This window comes from Gorilla gorilla, chromosome 4 (assembly GCF_029281585.2).
Source record: "Gorilla gorilla gorilla isolate KB3781 chromosome 4, NHGRI_mGorGor1-v2.1_pri, whole genome shotgun sequence".
NCBI classification, from domain to species: Eukaryota; Metazoa; Chordata; class Mammalia; order Primates; family Hominidae; genus Gorilla; species Gorilla gorilla.
The window spans coordinates 60,938,924-60,955,938 of NC_073228.2; the positions used below are offsets into that span (position 1 = coordinate 60,938,924).

General features: G+C 45.9%; 1 protein-coding gene across 5 annotated transcripts in view; it reads left to right on the top strand.

The window, feature by feature from the left end:
- The window catches only part of LOC101128092 (leucine-rich repeat-containing protein 37B), a 60,518-nt gene extending 52,707 nt beyond the window's left edge, over nucleotides 1-7,811 (top strand). For all 5 annotated transcript variants that reach the window (XM_063706547.1, XM_063706544.1, XM_063706545.1 and 2 more), the window contains 5 exons: nucleotides 12-130; nucleotides 2,082-2,222; nucleotides 3,425-3,717; nucleotides 4,323-4,427; nucleotides 7,588-7,811. In XM_063706547.1, coding sequence (XP_063562617.1) covers nucleotides 12-130; nucleotides 2,082-2,222; nucleotides 3,425-3,717; nucleotides 4,323-4,427; nucleotides 7,588-7,650 — 721 coding nt within the window. In that variant the 3' untranslated portion in view covers nucleotides 7,651-7,811. The remainder of the gene's footprint in view (nucleotides 1-11; nucleotides 131-2,081; nucleotides 2,223-3,424; nucleotides 3,718-4,322; nucleotides 4,428-7,587) is intronic.
- Nucleotides 7,812-17,015: the final 9,204 nt, after the last annotated feature.

Below are 17,015 nucleotides of genomic sequence, written 5' to 3' on the forward strand. Positions count from 1 at the left end.
TTCATCTATAGGATCTTACCTAGCCATATGGTCTGCTGCCTCTGCCAATTTACAAATATCATTGAGGCTGTCCGCAAAACAGTCAAGCTGCATTGCAACACTGCATGTCTGACTAACAGCATACATTGTCGTGAGTCCAAATTGCCTGGTGATAAATTGTTACATTATTTTAAGTATTTGTTTTTAATTTTTTATTTTTAATTGATGAAATTTTAAGCTGATGATATAATTGTTTTATTTATTCAGTCAGATTTCAACTCCCTCAACTTCTGAATGACTCCCTTGCTGGGAGTCAGGTTGTCAGTTATTATTACAAAATTTAATAATGGAACAGTTGCATATGCATAAAGGACCAAGAGAAAGAAATGGGAAGGCTAGGGAATAACGTTAATATCCACACACTGTGTACTGTGCTCTCTGCTTGGTGCTTTGCCCCCAGTGATAATTTCTTCATATAGTGCAATGTAGTTTGTAAGCTGGTTTTATATCCATGAGGTCTCAAGTACTCTCTGCCTTTTAGGACAGATGTAGATCCGGTTTTGTTTTTGTTTTTGTTTTTACAGTTTTATAAGAGTAGAAGTGATGCTGTTTTATTTGAAGCCTGAGAGCTTCTGGTTCCATAACCAGAAATTGCTACCTGGCTCTTCTATTGGAATGGAGGGCTTTTCCATTCTTAGTCCATCCAACTCTGCACTTGCTCTGAATCTCAAACCTTTCTATTCGCAGAACAAATGCTCAAGTTTTTTCAAGAGTTTTTCTGTAGATTAGGTTTATTAGCACCAACTTCATGACTTCTAAAATGTGACTGCTTGAATACAGGTATCTACCAGTGATATGGGGTGGATAATTAATAATGCTTGGCTACTTCTATAAAGACAGTGTTGCTTATTTTTCAAAACTTTTTCTTTCTTTTTTTTTTTTTTTTTTTTTTTTTTTTACCAATTATATTCTTCCCTTCTCCCCAAGAGGTGGGCAGAAAAGCATTGTTAATCTCCTTTTACAGGTGAGGAAAAACAAGATCAGAGGTGCTAAGTGCTGTAGCCTAGTGCCAGGTCTTCTGTCCCCAATTCTGGGTTCTCCCCAAGCCCATGTTTCTCCTTTCTCGCAATCTTTACTTCTTCCGCTGACCTTCAGCACCACCCAAAATACTTTTAATTCTGGAAAAGAAGCCCAGCTGCACACTGGCACACTTGACCTTCATGCAGTCAGAAGCTTTGGGTGGTTCCCCATCCAAAATATTAGAGATGAATGAAAGTGAAGTAGGCATCTGACAAGAGTCACTTTTTCCCTTCTGCATTTAGGACCTCAAGTAATGTTTATCCAGAAACTGCTACCATACCATAGATTCATTGTATATTTAACAACATAGGCATACAATCTGGCAAATTAAAAATCTAACCTACACCCTGAATCCCTGCCCAAATTTAAGAAAAGAACTAAGGTGGACACAGTGTTTTTTTCCATGTCGCATCTTCTGTGATGGGGCTATGATATGTGGGAGCAGAGAATGGGGTGGGTGGGTGGAGCACATGCCAGATGAGGATCTATCAGCAATGGGAGGGGGCATCCACTTTAGCATCTCCACCCTGCTCCTCTCAGAGGACCGCCTTTCACTGCATTCAGCTGCGATGGTAGCAAGAACACGGGCACACTGAGGATGAGGAGAGTGGGAGCCTTGTGCTCTCTCTGCATATGAGGCAGGACAGCACAGGGTATGGAGCAGTCTGCAGAGAGGCCAGTTCATCAGCTCATCAGGGAAGCACTTGTCTTCCACCTTGGGCTTTGACTGAGCACTGGGCAATTGGCCCCTGGGGATCAACGGAATAATCCTAAGCAGAGTTACTCTATGTCACACTATGGAATGTTCCAAGTAGGTGGCCATGTTTTCAAAAGATGTCTTTTCCTCCTTTCGTTGTTGCCATTTCATAGGTTTAGGTTTGGGTGTATGTTTCTCCTCTCTGAATGGCACTCGAATGTTTGCTGACTCTTACTCTGTGTGACTGGGGCATACAGCTATGGACTGAGTATGAAAGATGATCAAAGATATTTCATGATCAGAGCAGTCTCTTCTTTTCTGACAGCTGAAGAAGCATCTTTAGGGACTCCAGAAGGAGCGTTCATGAAGATGTTACAAGCTCGGAAGCAGCACATGAGCACTGAGCTGACTATTGAGTCAGAGGCGCCCTCAGACAGCAGTGGCATCAACTTGTCAGGCTTTGGGAGTGAGTAGCTAGACACCAATGACAAGAGTGATGTTAGCAGTGCACTAAGTTACATCTTGCCTTATCTCTCACTGGGAAATCTAGGTGCAGAATCAATATTGTTACCGTTCACTGAACAGCTATTTTCAAATGTACAAGATGGAGATAGGCTCCTGAGTATTTTGAAAAACAATAGAAAGAGCCCCTCACAGTCCAGCCTTCTAGGTAACAAATTTAAAAACCAAATATTTGAAAAAAAAATTAGAAACTGTGCAACCACAGGAAAACAGCCTGGCAAAGATTCAAAGTGTAGGCAAAAACCTGCAGAGAGTGAACAGAGTCCTCACGGGCCCAAGGAGCATCCAGGAAAGGCACTTCAAAGAGGTGGGAAAGCACAGCACTAGGAAAGAACAGGATGCCCAGGCATTTGTGGACAATGCTGCCAAAGGAAAAAGGCTTGAGGGTCCAGCCCCAAGGGAGCTGGAACAGCCTCACATAGTGCAGGGGCCTGAGAAGGTAGTGGGAAACACCATCTACACCAAGCCTTCATTCACCCAAGAGCATAAGGCAGCAGTCTCCTCTGTGCTGAAACCCTTCTCCATGGGCGTGCCTTCTGCCTCTAGCCCTGCAAAAGCCCTACCTCAGGTCAGAGACAGATCGAAAGACTTAGCCTGTACCATTTTAAATTTAGAAATGGCAATGGCTAGAGTGAAAAACATGAAGGCTGCTAAACCAATCGCACATTCCAGAAAAAAATACCGCTTTTATAAAACTCACTCCCGTGTGGCCCACAGAACACCCAAGGCCAAAAAGATTTGAAAGTTTAGAAAGGGCAGTTATCTCAACAGACCGATGCTTGCAAAGAGGCCGCTGTTCTCTGCAGCGAAGAGCCTCATAAATTCACAAGGGGTTTTTTCATCCTTAGGAGACCTGAGTCCTCAAGAAAACCCTCTTCTGGAAGTAGTTGCTCCTTCAGAACGTTTTATAGAAAACACTAGTGTAAAAGACACAACTAATGTAAAAGACACAAAAGAGATGTGTTCAAAGACACATCTCTGAAAACACAAACTATAATCATCCTCCTGAGGCAGTTTCCGCTGGGACTCCATTCAACTTAGAACCAACTGTTAAACAAACTGGGACAAAATGGGAATACAACAATGTGGGCATTGACTTGTCCCCTGAGCCCAAAAGCTTCAATTACCCATTGCTCTCGTCCCCAGGTGACCAGCTTGAAATTCAGCTAACCGAGCAGCTACGGTCCCTCATCCCCAACGAGGATGTGAGAAAGTTCATGTCTCATGTTATCCGGACCTTGAAAATGGAATGTTCAGAAACACATGTGCAAGGGAGCTGTGCCAAGCTCATGTCGCGAACAGGCCTCCTGATGAAGCTTCTCCGCGAGCAGCAGGAAGCAAAGGCGTTGAATGTAGAATGGGATACGGACCAACAAAAAAAAAATTATATTAATGAGAACATGGAACAGAATGAACAGAAAGAGCAGAAGTCAAGTGAGGTGAGGAGCACACAGAAACATGAGACCCAGATTCCCCATCATTTAGCATATGCCAGGAAAGTGCCCACATAGGAGAACCTGGGACTCCCAGGCCATAGCTTGTCTTGGCCATGTAACTTTGGCCATGACAGTGATCTCCCACTTTGCTCATGTAGACAGTGAAATAGATTAGGGCACAAGATGAACTGTAGTCCGGGGGTGGTAGCTCATGCCTGTAATCCCAGCACTTTGGGAGGCCGAGGTGGGTGGATCACTTGAGGTCAGGAGTTTAAGACCAGCTCGGCCAACATAGTGAAACCCTGTCTTCACAAAAAATACAAAAATTAGCTGCGTGTGGTGACACGTGCCTGTAGTCCCAGCTACTCAGGAGGCTGAGGTGGGAGGATCATGTGAGCCCAGGGAGGTCGAGTCAGTAGTGAACTGTGATCGCACCACTGTACTCCCGCCTGGGTGACAGAGTGAGATCCTGTCTCAAAAAAAATAAAAAGAACAAAAGAAGCTGTAAGCTACTCAACTGGAATACTGGGGTTTTGAAAATTTAGCTTCCATTCTCTGTCTCTTTTTTTTTAATTGTTCTTTCTTTTTTCTTTTTTTTTTTTTTTTAGCTCATGAAAGAAGTTCCAGGATATGACTATAAGAACAAACTCATCTTCGCAATATCTGTGACTGTAATACTAATAATTTTTATTATAATTTTTTGTCTTATAGAGGTAAGGACAATAATTAATTCAGGTTTTCAGAATACAATCCTGTGTTTGTGTGGATTCAGAATCCACAAACTGAAAACCAACGTCACTTTCCCACTTGACATTCTTCTTCTGTCATTTAAGGCTGAGGTGTGCTTTGTTCTTTTACTGCAATGTATATTCCAGGATTTTTAAAGGATCCTGGCTTCCAGGAGGTCTCTGTGAAACAAAACCAAGTTAATCCCACTAGACTATTTTAAGAAGTTAAGTTGATATAATAGCAAAATTTCTCCCACCCAAAACTATGTCAACAATTGGATGTACTCACTGAGTCACCCCTTACTCTGCCACTAATTTATTTCCTTGTTGCTTAAATGATGAGAGACATATAATCTCCAACCTCACGGAGTTGTCATCACCCTGGAGAGGAAGAAGACAGCCAAAAGAGAGAAGTATTGTCTTGTAGACTTACTAGATTCACATAGTATCATCCTTCTCCAGTGTGTAAAGTGTTGTCTAAATAGGTCCAGTTAAAGAACTACAGGGTAGCCATTTTTTAAAAAAAATTTTGGCCACGTTTTCAAATTCACAGGGGAGGGGGAATGTCTCATACTCCAGCCCTCCTGAGCCTAGGCCCTCTTTGAGATGTGTCACCATTTCTTGGACACCATATGAGACATTCCCCCTCGGATTAGAGATGCTCAACCTGCATCAACAAATCTAAAGCCTGCATCTGGCTACCCTGGGGCGAGTCCTGTTTACAGTGCCCATTCCTGGAGCTCGCCTCTTTTTGCCTTTTGTTTGATTATGTGATGTATTACTTTTCCCAGCAGGCCAGTGCTAGCATACTGGAAGAGGGATTTAATAAGCTGGCACCCTTGATGCTGTGCTCCTAATCCAACCTTATTTGCCTCATTGGCCATTTCCATTATGGTGGCAACCCTCCATTCCAGCCACAGCAGCCCCTCAGCGTCCCCCAGTCACACCGTCCCCATTGCTGCTTATCTGTGCCTTTGTCCATCTACAATGCCCTTATTTCACTCTGCCTGTGGGAGTCCTGTGAATCTCTCCAAAGCCAACTCAGTTCATCTTTCTGCTTGAAACCTTCCCTGAATAGGCCAGGTGCGGTGGCTCACGCCTGTAATCCCAGCACTTTGGGAGGCCAAGGCAGGTGGATCACAAGGTCAGGAGATCGAGACCATCCTGGCTAACACAGTGGAACCCCGTCTCTACTAAAAATGCAAAAAATTAGCTGGGTGTGGTGGCAGGCGTGTGTCGTCCCAGCTACTTGTGAGGCTGAAGCAGGAGAATGGCGTGAACCTGGGAGGTGGAGCATGCAGCCAGCCAAGATCAGGCTGCTGCACTCCAGCCTGGGGGACAGAGTGAGACTCTGCCTCAAAAAAAAAAAAAAAAAGAAAGAAAGAAACTTCCCTGAATATTCCAGCCCTCCTGAGCCTAGTCCCTTTGTGAGATTTGTCCCCATTTCTTGGACACCATATGAGAGACTTCAGAGGCTGAAGTGGGAGGATTGCTTGAGCCTGGGAGGTCGAGGATGCAGTGAGCTGTGGTCATACCACTGCACTCTAGCCTGGGCAACAGAGCGAGACCTTGTCTCAAAAACAGCCACCACCAAAAACTATCTTGGGATTTGAATAGGATTACCTTAAATTTGTGGATAAATTTGAGAATTGACATCTGTACAACATTCTAGAACATGGTATTTCATGTCATGAATTCATTTCGTGTTAATGTCTTTCAGAAGAGTTTTAGGGTTTCCATCATATAGATCTTACACATCTTTTGTTAGATAACAGATCTTTGTATCTTTGTTCCTAAATACTTCAGACATTTGTATTGCCATTGTAAATGGGATCTTTCTTCCATTTTCTAGTTAGTTATTGGTGGTACATCTGAAAAGCATCTGAGGTTTGTGTGCTGCTCTCTTGATTTTGTTTCTAGCCACCGTACTGAATTCTCATATTACTTCCAGTAAAATCTTAGTTGATTCTCTTAGGCTTCTTTGGCTAACATTTATTATTTTATATGTAAATAATGACAGTTTTGTCTCTTCCTTTTCAATACTTACACTCTTTCCTTCCTTTCCTTTCTTTTTTTTTTTCTTTCTCAGGGCCTTGTTGTCACCCAGACTGGAGAGCAATGGTGTGATCTAGCTCACTGTAACCTCAAACTCCTGGGCTTAAGGGATCCTCCTGCCTCAGCTTCCTGAGTGGCTGGGACTACAGGCAGGCAGTTAATTTTAAAACTTTTGTTGTAGAGACAAGATCTTGCTATGTTGCCCAGGCTGGTTTTCCTGCCACTTTAGAGCAGGTTTCCTTTTTTTCATACTTTTAAGAGTTTTTTATTAGGAATTGTCCATTGAATGTTAGCTAAAACAGTCAATAAAATGCGTTAAGTACCAGCTGCATGCAAGACCCTAAGTTAGATACAGTCAGCCCTCTTCATCAGCAGGTCCACATCTTCAGATTCAACTAGATAAGGCTGAATATTTGAAGAAAGAAACAATAAAAATACAATTAGAAAGTACAGTATAACAACTGTTGCCATTATACAATATCTATACATTTTATTAGTGATGACCTAAAGTACATGGGACCAGGCACGGTGACTCACACTTGTAATCCCAACACTTTGGGAGGCCAACCTGGGCAGCATAGTGAGACCTTGTCTTTAATAAAAATAAAAATAAAAAAATTAGCTAGTGTGGTGGTATGCACCTGTAGTCCCAGCTACTCAAGAGGCTGAGGTGGGCAGATCACTGGAGCCCAGGAGTTTGCGGCTGCAGTGAGCTGTGATTGTGACACTGCTCTCCAGCCTGAGTGACAGAGGGTGATCCTGTCTCTAAGTAAGTAAATAAATAAAGTATATGGGGGGGGGGTGTGTGTTGGTTATATGCAAACACTGCACCATTATACATAAGGGATTGAGCATCCACAGATTCTGGTATGGTGTGGGGGCGATATCCTAGAACCAGTCCTCTGCAAGGTAGCAAGGATGACTGAACTGTGGAAGAATCAAAGCACTGTTAAACAGCATACAATTCCTGTCTTCAAAAAAGTTATCTCATCGGGTAGATGAGACTTAAAATGAATAAAAGGAATGAATACACATTGGAGATAGTGGTTGTTGTGATAGATAACCTTAATTGTGTTTTCTTCCAAAACAGGTGAATTCACATAAAAGGGCATCAGAAAAATACAAAGACAACCCATCAATATCAGGAGGCTGAGCACGAGTTAAAGCATGTGGATGGCCTGGAGCCATGTTTTTAAAATTGTTATTAAATGTTGGTTTTTTACTTAAATCAATGAAAACTTTCTTTACTTTGTGGTTGTGTTCCTCAAAATGAGAATTTTTAACAATAATAAAAATAAAGCTTGTTAGATCATTTTTAATGGTAATAAATTGGTTACTGAAGATTTGACTAAAACTAGGCCAATCTAAGTAGAGTTCAAATGAAGTAGAAAGTCCATAGAGAACAGGCAAATAGGAAGTTGTGGAACCACAGACAGTAAAAGGAAAAAATTGGCCAGGCGCAATGGCTCATACCGGTAATCCCAGCACTTTGGGTGGCTGAAGTGGGTGGATCGCTTGAGCCCAGTTCAGGCAACATGACAAAACCCCCATCTCTACAAAAAAAATGGTCAACATGACAAAACCCCCAATGTCTACAAAAAAATACACAAAACACATGAGCCAGGGGTGGTGGTGTGCACTTGTAGTCCTAGCTACTTGGTAGGCTGAGGTGGGAGTATCGCTTGAACCTGGGAGGTGGAGGTTGCAGTAAGCTGAGGTTGAGCTGTTATACCCCAACCTGGGTGACAGTTGAAAGAGTGAGACCCTGTCTTAAAAAAAAAAAAAAAAAAAAAAAAAAGGAAGAAAGCAAAGAAAAAAAAATTTATTTTTGTGACAAGGTCTCTTTCTGTCTCCCAAGCTGGAGTGCAATGGCATAATCATAGCCCACTGCAGCCTCAAACTCCTGGGCTCAAGGCATCCTCCTGCCATAAAGGCCTCCCAAAGTGTTGGGATTACAGGCCTAAGCCGCTGTGAGGCTAGATTTTTTTTTTTTTTTTTTTTAAGCAAGGTTTGGCTCTGTCACCCAGGCTGGAGTGCAGTGGTGCAATCTTGGCTCACTGCAACCTCTGCCTCCCAGGCTCAAGTGATCCTCCTGCCTCAGCTTCTCAAGTAGGTGGAACTACAGGTACGTGCCACCAAGCCTGGCTAATTTTTGTATTTTTTGTAAAGAAGGGGTCTTGATACGTTGCCCAGGCTGGTCTTAAATTCCTGGGTTACAGTGATCCACCCACCTCGGCCTCCCAAAGTGCTGGGATTACAGGTGTGAGTCACCACGACTGGCCAAAAAAAGTTAAGTGTTAAAATCAAAAAGAAAATTCACCAAGCCATTTTGCATATTTTTCTGGAAAGATACAGATACATATATAGAGAGAGAGAGAGAAAGAGAGAGATCTGGACTGGACACCTTATACTATCAGTTGGGTATAACTTTGTTTCAGAAAGGACAAAGGGAACTGATTAGAGTTAAGGCACATATATGTGTGTATATATATATGTGTGTGTGTGTGTGTGTGTGTGTATTTTCCCAATTCCTCATACCACTCCTTTTTATTAATTTTTATTGAGATATAAGTTATACACCATAAATTCACCCTTTTAAATAAGTGCAGAATTTAGTGGGTTTTAGTATAGTATTCACAAGGCTGTACAGCCATCACCACTATTTAATTCCAGAATATTTTCATCACCCCAGAAAGCAGCCCCAGAATCACTGGCCCTGCTCCCCATTTTCTCTCCTATTTCCTGGCAAGTATTTACTTACTTCCTATGAATTTGCCCATCTGGGACATTTCATATAAATGAAATCATACAATACATGATTTCACTAAATAAGACTTTTGTGTGTGGCTTCAAACAATTTTTAAAAATTGAGGTAAAGTAGGCATAATATTTACAGTCTAACCACTGCCCCCTCTCCCCACCTATTTTTTGAGACAGGGTCTCACTCTGTCTTCCTGGCTGGAGTGCAGTGGTGTGATCATGACTCACTGCAACCTCAACCTCCCCGGGGCTCAGGTGATCCTCCCACCTCAGTCTCGCAAGTAACTGGCACCTCAGGCACACACCACCAAACCTGGCCAATTTTTGCATTGTTTGTAGAGACAGGATTTCGCTATGTTGCCCAGGCTGGTCTTGAACTCCTGGACTCAAGTGATCCTCCCACCTCAGCCTCCCAAAGTGCTGGTATTACCGGCATGAGCTACCACACCTGGCTGTCTCTAACCAGTTTTAAGTGTACAATTCAGTAGTGTTAAGTATATTCACACTGTTGTAAAACAAATCTCCAGAACTTTTTCATCTTCCCAAATTGAAACTCTGTACCTATTAAACACTAATTCCCCATTCTCTCCTCCCAGCCCATGGTAACCACCCTTCTACTTTCTGTCTTTATGAATCTGACCACTCTAAGTACCTCATATGAGAGGAATCACACAGTATTTGTCCTTTGGTGACTGGCTTATTTCACTTAGCATAATGCCCTCAAGGGTTCTCCATGTTGTAACATGCGTCAGAAATTCATTCAAGGCTGAATAATATATCCGTTATATAGATCAATCACATTTGAGCTATCCATTCATCAGTTAATGCACGTGTAGGTTGTTTCCACCTTTTGGTCATTGAGAATAATGCTGCTGTATACATACGTGTATGCGTTTCTGCATGACTATTTGTTTGCAATTCTTTTGACTATGTATGTCTCGGCTCACTGCAACCTCCGCTTCCCGGGTTCAAGCGATTCTCCTGCCTCAGCCTCTCGAGTAGCTGGGATTAGAGGCACCTGCCACCACACCCGGCTAATCTTTGTATTATTAGTAGAGACGGGGTTTCACCATGTTGGCCAGGCTGGTCTCAAACTCCTGACCTCAGGTGATCCACCCACCTCAGCCTCCAAAAGTGCTGGGATTAGAAGTATGAGCCACCACACCTGGCCATGAATTTGGTCCAGTGTCTGAACTTCACCTCTAGAGTCCCTTCCAGCCTCCTACCTCACTCCCACCTTGGCCTCCTGAGTAGCTGGGACAACAGGCTTGCGCCACCATTAACCAGCTAATTAAAAAAGTTTTTTTCTTTGTAAATATGGGGTCTCCCCATGTTTCCCAGACTCCAAACCTATTTCCTAACCTTTATCATTATCTGCTTCTGTGGGATGTGAATGGAAGTGAGGTGTGCTACATTCAGGCTTTTAACACCTCCCACCTGCACCTTCTAATTCTTCCTTTGCATCTTCTGGCTGGATAAAGAGGGTCTTGTGGGGCCTCTGAGTCACTGGAAGAAGGTGAAGCCACAATATAGCTGGAGTCTGGTTCCCAGGTGCAGCAGTGTGATGTCAGTGAGAAAGTAGCCTTTAGTGCATTAAGCCACTGGGATCTACAGGTTGCTCGTAGATCAACCACGTCTGCAGACGTGGGGGCACCACCATGCTCAGCTAATTTGTTATATGTTTATGTAGAGATGGGGTCTTGCTATGTTGCCCAGGCTGGTCTCAAACTTCTGGGCTTAAGTGATCGTCCCATCTCAGCCTCCCAAGTAGCTGGGACTGCAGGCGCATGCTACCATACCCAGCTAATTTTTAATATTTTTTTCTGTAGAGATGGAGTCTTGCTATATTGCCCAGGCCAGTCTCGAACTCTTGGGCTCAAGCAATCCTCCTGTCTCAGCCTCCCAAAGTGCTGGGATTATAGGTGCAAGCCACCACGCCCAACCAGTTGCTTAATTATAACAGCTCTCGGAGGTAAGTTCCATTGTTAGCCCCAATCTTATTTATTTAGATGGAGTCTCACTCTGTTGCCCAGGCTGGAGTGCAGTGGCATGATCCCAGCTCACTGCAACCTTCGCCTCCTGGGTTCAAGTGATTCTCTTGCCTCTGCCTCCTGAGTAGCTGGGATAACGGGCACAGGCCACCATGATTGGCTCATTTTTTTTTTGTATTTTTAGTAGAGACAGGGTTTCACCACATTGGCCAGGTTGATTTTGAATTCCTGACCTCAAATGATCTGCCCACCTCGGCCTCCCACAGCCCTGATCTTTAAATGAGGAAATTGAGGTGCAGAGAGGGTCGGCCACTCGCCAAATGGGAAAAGCTAGAATTCTAACCCAGACCATTTGCCTTCAAAACCTACCCTGACCACCACAGTAACCTGTGATAAGGTGCAACTCAGAGTAAATAACCTCCTCTCTGGGCCCTGATGTCTCTCTACCTACAATGGGTTTCCTGTTCCTGTGTGGGGAGGGAGGTGCAACACCAGCCCCCGAGCTTTGAGCCTTGCCTCGTCCTCCCTGTATATTAAGGAGTGCTCAGATGTGGCTGTAGCTGCACCTCTTTCTCCAAGATGGAGCCCACCCAGAGATGCTGTGTGCAAAAGGCTTGACTCACAGCTGGCGCATAATAAGCCTTCAATAAATGTCTGAAATTATTATTATCGATGGTGTCACGGTGCTGGCTGAAAGGCAGCATAGCTCAGGAGTTAACCAGACGGTCTGGGTTCAAATCCCATCTCTACCATGTAATAGCTGTGTGACCTTGGGTAAGTTACTCAACCTCTCTGTTCCCCCGTCTATAAAATGGGGGAAATGACACTATCTATTTTATAGACCTATTGCAAGGATTAGCATAGAAAATGCCTCAACCGTGCCTGCCACTGATGTCAGGTTTTATTATTGCTGTAACACTTTCCCCTATTCAGAGTTTCATCTCCTAGATCCCCGGGCACGGCAACAGCTGGCTTTCAGATCAGGGCCTCCCTGGGAGGTTTTAGTCTCAGCACAAGTCACCTGCCTTCCCCCTCTCTGGCTCCCAGCAGCCCCATCCTTCCCCCAGTCTTGGCCCGGGTTCCAGCACCGTCTCCTCCCCTCCCCTTTGCCCCTCAGCCCCAGGGTGACCAAAGCCTCTGCCTCGTGGGACGGCTTTCTAGCACTTTCCTCCTTTCAAGAGATTGACTGCGGCTTTCTAGCACTTTCCTCCTTTCAAGAGATTGACTGCAATTTCTATAGTAACATCACATTAGCGAGAAATTAATGTCCTCATTAAGATAGCAATTAGGCACATTAGCATGGCAATAAAAGAGAAGCTTATGAAATAATTGCTGGTTCCAAAATGCCTTTAATTTAGTATTTTATATTGTGCCATGTTATTAATTTTTTTCCCTCGGCAGAAGATAATAAGAGAAATGTTTGAATTGTGGGGAGGTTTAAAATGAAAAAATTTTTTGAGAAGGAAAGCAATGTTGATACCTGTACACAGACGATCTGTCTTCTCCCCAAAACCTCACTGGTCCTGAGTCCATAGGGTGACTCCATGGGGTGTCAGAAGAGGGACAGCATTGATGGGTAGGGGGCCAGGCCATGTCCTGGGACTTTTGGCCAGGCTTGGCATCCAGCGGAGATTGAAGTGGAACAGCCTTTGATCCTAGAAGCAGGAGAAATGGTGCCATGTTTCTTTGCCCTAAACAACAAATACTTGTTGGTTTGGGATTTTTCCCCCAATAGGCTCCATCTCCTGAATTCAAATTCTTTCAGCAAATGTTTCCTTGGTACCCTGTGGCTCTGACTCTGCTGTTGAGGGCTTTCCAGATTGTTGGAGACGACAGATGTATAAATGGGAAAATGCCATGATAAACTGGGAATGCAGTATTTTGCAACTTGTAATGAAATCATGGCTCTAGGCCGGGCACTGCGGCTCACGCCTGTAATCCCAGAACTTTGGGAGGGCAAGGTGGGAGGATAGCTTGAGGCCAGGAGTTCGAGATCAGTCTGGGAAACATAATGAGAGCACCCCCCCCCAACCCCGTCTCTTAAAAAAAAGAAAAAGAAAAGAAAGAAAGAAATCATGGATCTAGGACATGATTAGCCATGGGTAGTAAAATCATTAGGGGAAAGGTGGATGAGGAATGGTTTTGTGTGGCCGGGCACAGTGGCTCACACCTGTAATTCCAACACTTTGGGAGGCTCAGGCAGGCGGATCACCCGAGGTCAAGAGTTCGAGACTAGCCTGGCCAACATGGTGAAACCCCATCTCTACTAAAAATACAAAAATTAGCCCGCTGTGGTGGCAGGTGCCTGTAATTCCAACTACTCGAGAGGCTGAGGCAGGAGAATTGCTGGAACCTGGGAGGCAGGGGTTGCAGCGAGTCAAGATCGCGCCACTGCACTCCAGCCTGGGTGACAGAACAAGACTCTGTCTCAAAAAAAAAAAAAAAAGAAAAGAAAAAAAAAGGAATGTTTTAGGGGAGGCCTGTTCTGCTCCCATCTGAGCCCTGGGTCAACTTTAGCGTCCTAGGCTGGACATGATGTGGCTCCCATTGGGAGCAGTAGTAGGTTGGTGAGGGCCTGGAAGGAGACGTATCTCTCTGAGTTAAGGAGGGCACCTCAGAGCATCAGGCACATGAACAGAGACCTGAAGGAGAAAAAGCGGAGGATACACATAGAGATCTGGGGGAAGAAGGTTCCAGACAGGAGGAACAGCGGGTGCCAAGACTCTGGGGTGGGAACTAGCATGGAGAAGTAGAGATCAGCTAGGAGGCTGATGTGGCTGGACGGAAGTGAGAGAGAGAGGAGAGGAGGTGCAATCAGAGATATACCAAGGAAAGAAAACATGGGGCGCTGGCACGGTGGCTCACGCTTGTAATCCCAGCACTTTGGGAGGCCAAGGCGGGCGGATCACCCGAGGTCAGGAGTTAGAGACCAGCCTGGCCAACACGGTGGAACATCGTCTCTATTAAAAATACAAAAATTAGTGGGGCATGGTGGTTGGTACATGTAATCCCAGCTACTCGGGAGGCTGAGGCAGGAGAAACGCTTGAGCCTGGGAGGCAGAGGCTGCAGTGAGCCGAGATCGCGCCACTGCAATCCAGCCTGGGCAACAAAGCGAGACTCCGTCTCAAAAAATAAAAAATAAAAAAAAGAAAGAAAGAAAGAAAAAGGAAAAATGGGGAATTTCATTGGAAGGCCATGCCAAAACACAAACAAAAAAGAAACAAATAAAGGAAAAATGGGGAAGGATTCCTCAGGAAGTTAAAGAGTTGACAGTCAATTTCAGGGACCCCGGGATTTGAGTCTAGCTCCTTCGTGGGCAAGGGGACGTGCTGACCAATGCACACCTGTGCCTGCTAGGCTCCTTGTCAGTTACCTGTTGCCAGTTAAGCTGTCTAACAAAGGCCAGGCACAGTGGCTCATGCCTGTAATCCCAGCACTTTGAGAGGCCAGGCAGGTGGATCACTTGAGGCCACAAGTTTGAGACCAACCTGGCCAACATGGGAAAACCTCGTCTCTACTAAAAATACAAAAATTAGTCAGTCGTGGTGGCGGGTGTCTGTAATCCCACCTACTCAGGAGGCCGAGGCAGGAGAATCGCTTGAACCCAGGAAGGAGGCAGAGGTTGCGGTGAGCCAAGATTGCACCACTACATTCCAGCCTGGGCCACAAAGTGAGACTGAGACAAAAAAAAAAAAAAAAAGCTGCCTAACAACGCCCAAATCCAGCAGCTTAGGACAATCAGCATTAATTTTGGCTTCGCAGGCTACAGGGCAGTTTTTCTGCTCCTGGCTGGGCTCACCCACCAACGTCTATGGGTCCAAGAGTCACACTGTATTTATTCAGGCTGGGTCTTTTCATATATTTGGGGCCCGGCTGGCTATAGGCTGGTCTAGGACAACAGGATTCTTCCCTCATCCTCCAGCAGGCTAGCTCGGGCTTGGTCACCTGACAGGGGCAGGGTTTCCAGACATCGACCAGAAAGATGCACCACCTCTTCAGGCCTAGATTGGGAAGTGACTTCACTTCTGCTGCAATCCACTGATTGGCCAAAGGAGATCACGAGACCAACCCAGATTCAAGGGGTGTGGAAATAGGCTCCACCTCCCAGTGGGAGGAGCTACCTAGGCAAAGAGTATAGATGGTGGGCGGTAGAATTGGGTCCGTGAAGCCAACTTGACCAGCCCCGTGATTCCTTTGGGGCTTTTGATAATCATTCCCTGCCCCTCCCTTGGTACCCCAAGGCATTCTATGGTCCTCGACCCTAGCTTTGGCCCCTGTAGAAGTTCTTTTTTTTTTTGAGACGGAGTCTTGCTTTGTCACCCAGGCTGGAGTGCAATGGCGCGATCTCGGCTCACTGCAAGCTCCTCCTGCCGGGTTCACGCCATTCTCCTGCCTCAGTCTCCCGAACACCTGGGACTACAGGCGCCCACCGCCACGCCCGGCTAATTTTTTGTATTTTTAGTAGAGACGGGGTTTCACTGCGTTACCAGGATGGTCTCGATCTCCTGTCCTCGTGATCCGCCCGTCTCGGCCTCCCAAAGTGCTGGATTACAGGCATGAGCCACCGCGCCCGGCCCTTTGTAGAAGTTCTTTCTGCCCAGGTTTGCTCTCTCTCTAAGCTCCCACAGGAGCTGTGGCTTGGGTTGTTCAAGACCCCAAATTCCCGACTGGACTTCCTTTCTTCAGCTCTGCATTGGGGTGTGACCAGGACTGAAGTATTTTGTTGAAATCATTGGCTCTCCTGATAGCAAACAGAGAGTTGGTGTCAGTAAGGCAGAGGAGAGTTTAGTCTGTAGTGTGCTATGGAGTAAGGGAGCAATGGAAATCGGGAGCTTAGTTTGAACACACTCAGTGTCCCCTTGTGCAGTGTCCAACCTGCCCAACCGTACCAGCCCACCCTGATTGAGGGACTAAAGAGTGGAGGAAAGGAAGGGGAAAGGGATTTCACTGACAGCTGGAGCCTTAGCTCTCGGGCCAAATGAAGGACCTTCCCAGAACAGAGTGACCCAGAAGGAAGCTGTGGCCCAACCACCAAGATGGGTAACCCTGACAGGCGCAACCTGCCCTCTTGTCAATCAAGGCTGGACCAGGTGGTGTGGGGAAGGGATGGAGGACTAAGAGAGGGGGCAAAGAGGAGGGTAGGAAGGTCCTGGCCTAAACGACCCAGTTAGTTTCCCCATCACCCCCTACCCCCATCCTGTATCCCAGGGAAGTATAGTGCAGCTGGGTTCTTGGTTGCCATGGCGACTGACAAAAAAAAGACTTGAGGGGAGGAAAACACCCCGGGGCATGAAGAAGCAATTTGCTCTCAGGTCTGGGAGTCAGCACCGTAATCAGAATGTCCTAAGGAGGAAAGAAAACTGAGCGAGCCGGGCTTGGGTAGGTGGCAAACCTTCCCAAGGCCCCCTGCCAGCCATCCTAAGAGAGAGAGGGTAGGGGCGACCCCAGCTCTGTGTGGGAGGCGCCAACTCTAAGCCCCCACCCCCGAGGCTGCCCCTCCCACCCGAAGCGTTTAGCACCCAGGGTCTGGGGGGGGGGGGGGGGGGGGGGGCCGAGGCGGGGGCGGGGCTTCCCAACGGATTGCTTTTTTTTTTTTTTTTTCTTAATTTCCAGTTCCGCCTTGGGACGAGTCCCTGGCTGGGGGAACCGCATCAGGCCTGACACCCATCCCATTCCGCCTTGGGACGAGGCCCTGGCTGGGGGAACCGCATCAGGCCTGACACCCATCCCATTCCCCCCTAAACCCAGAACGAGATCCAACCTCAC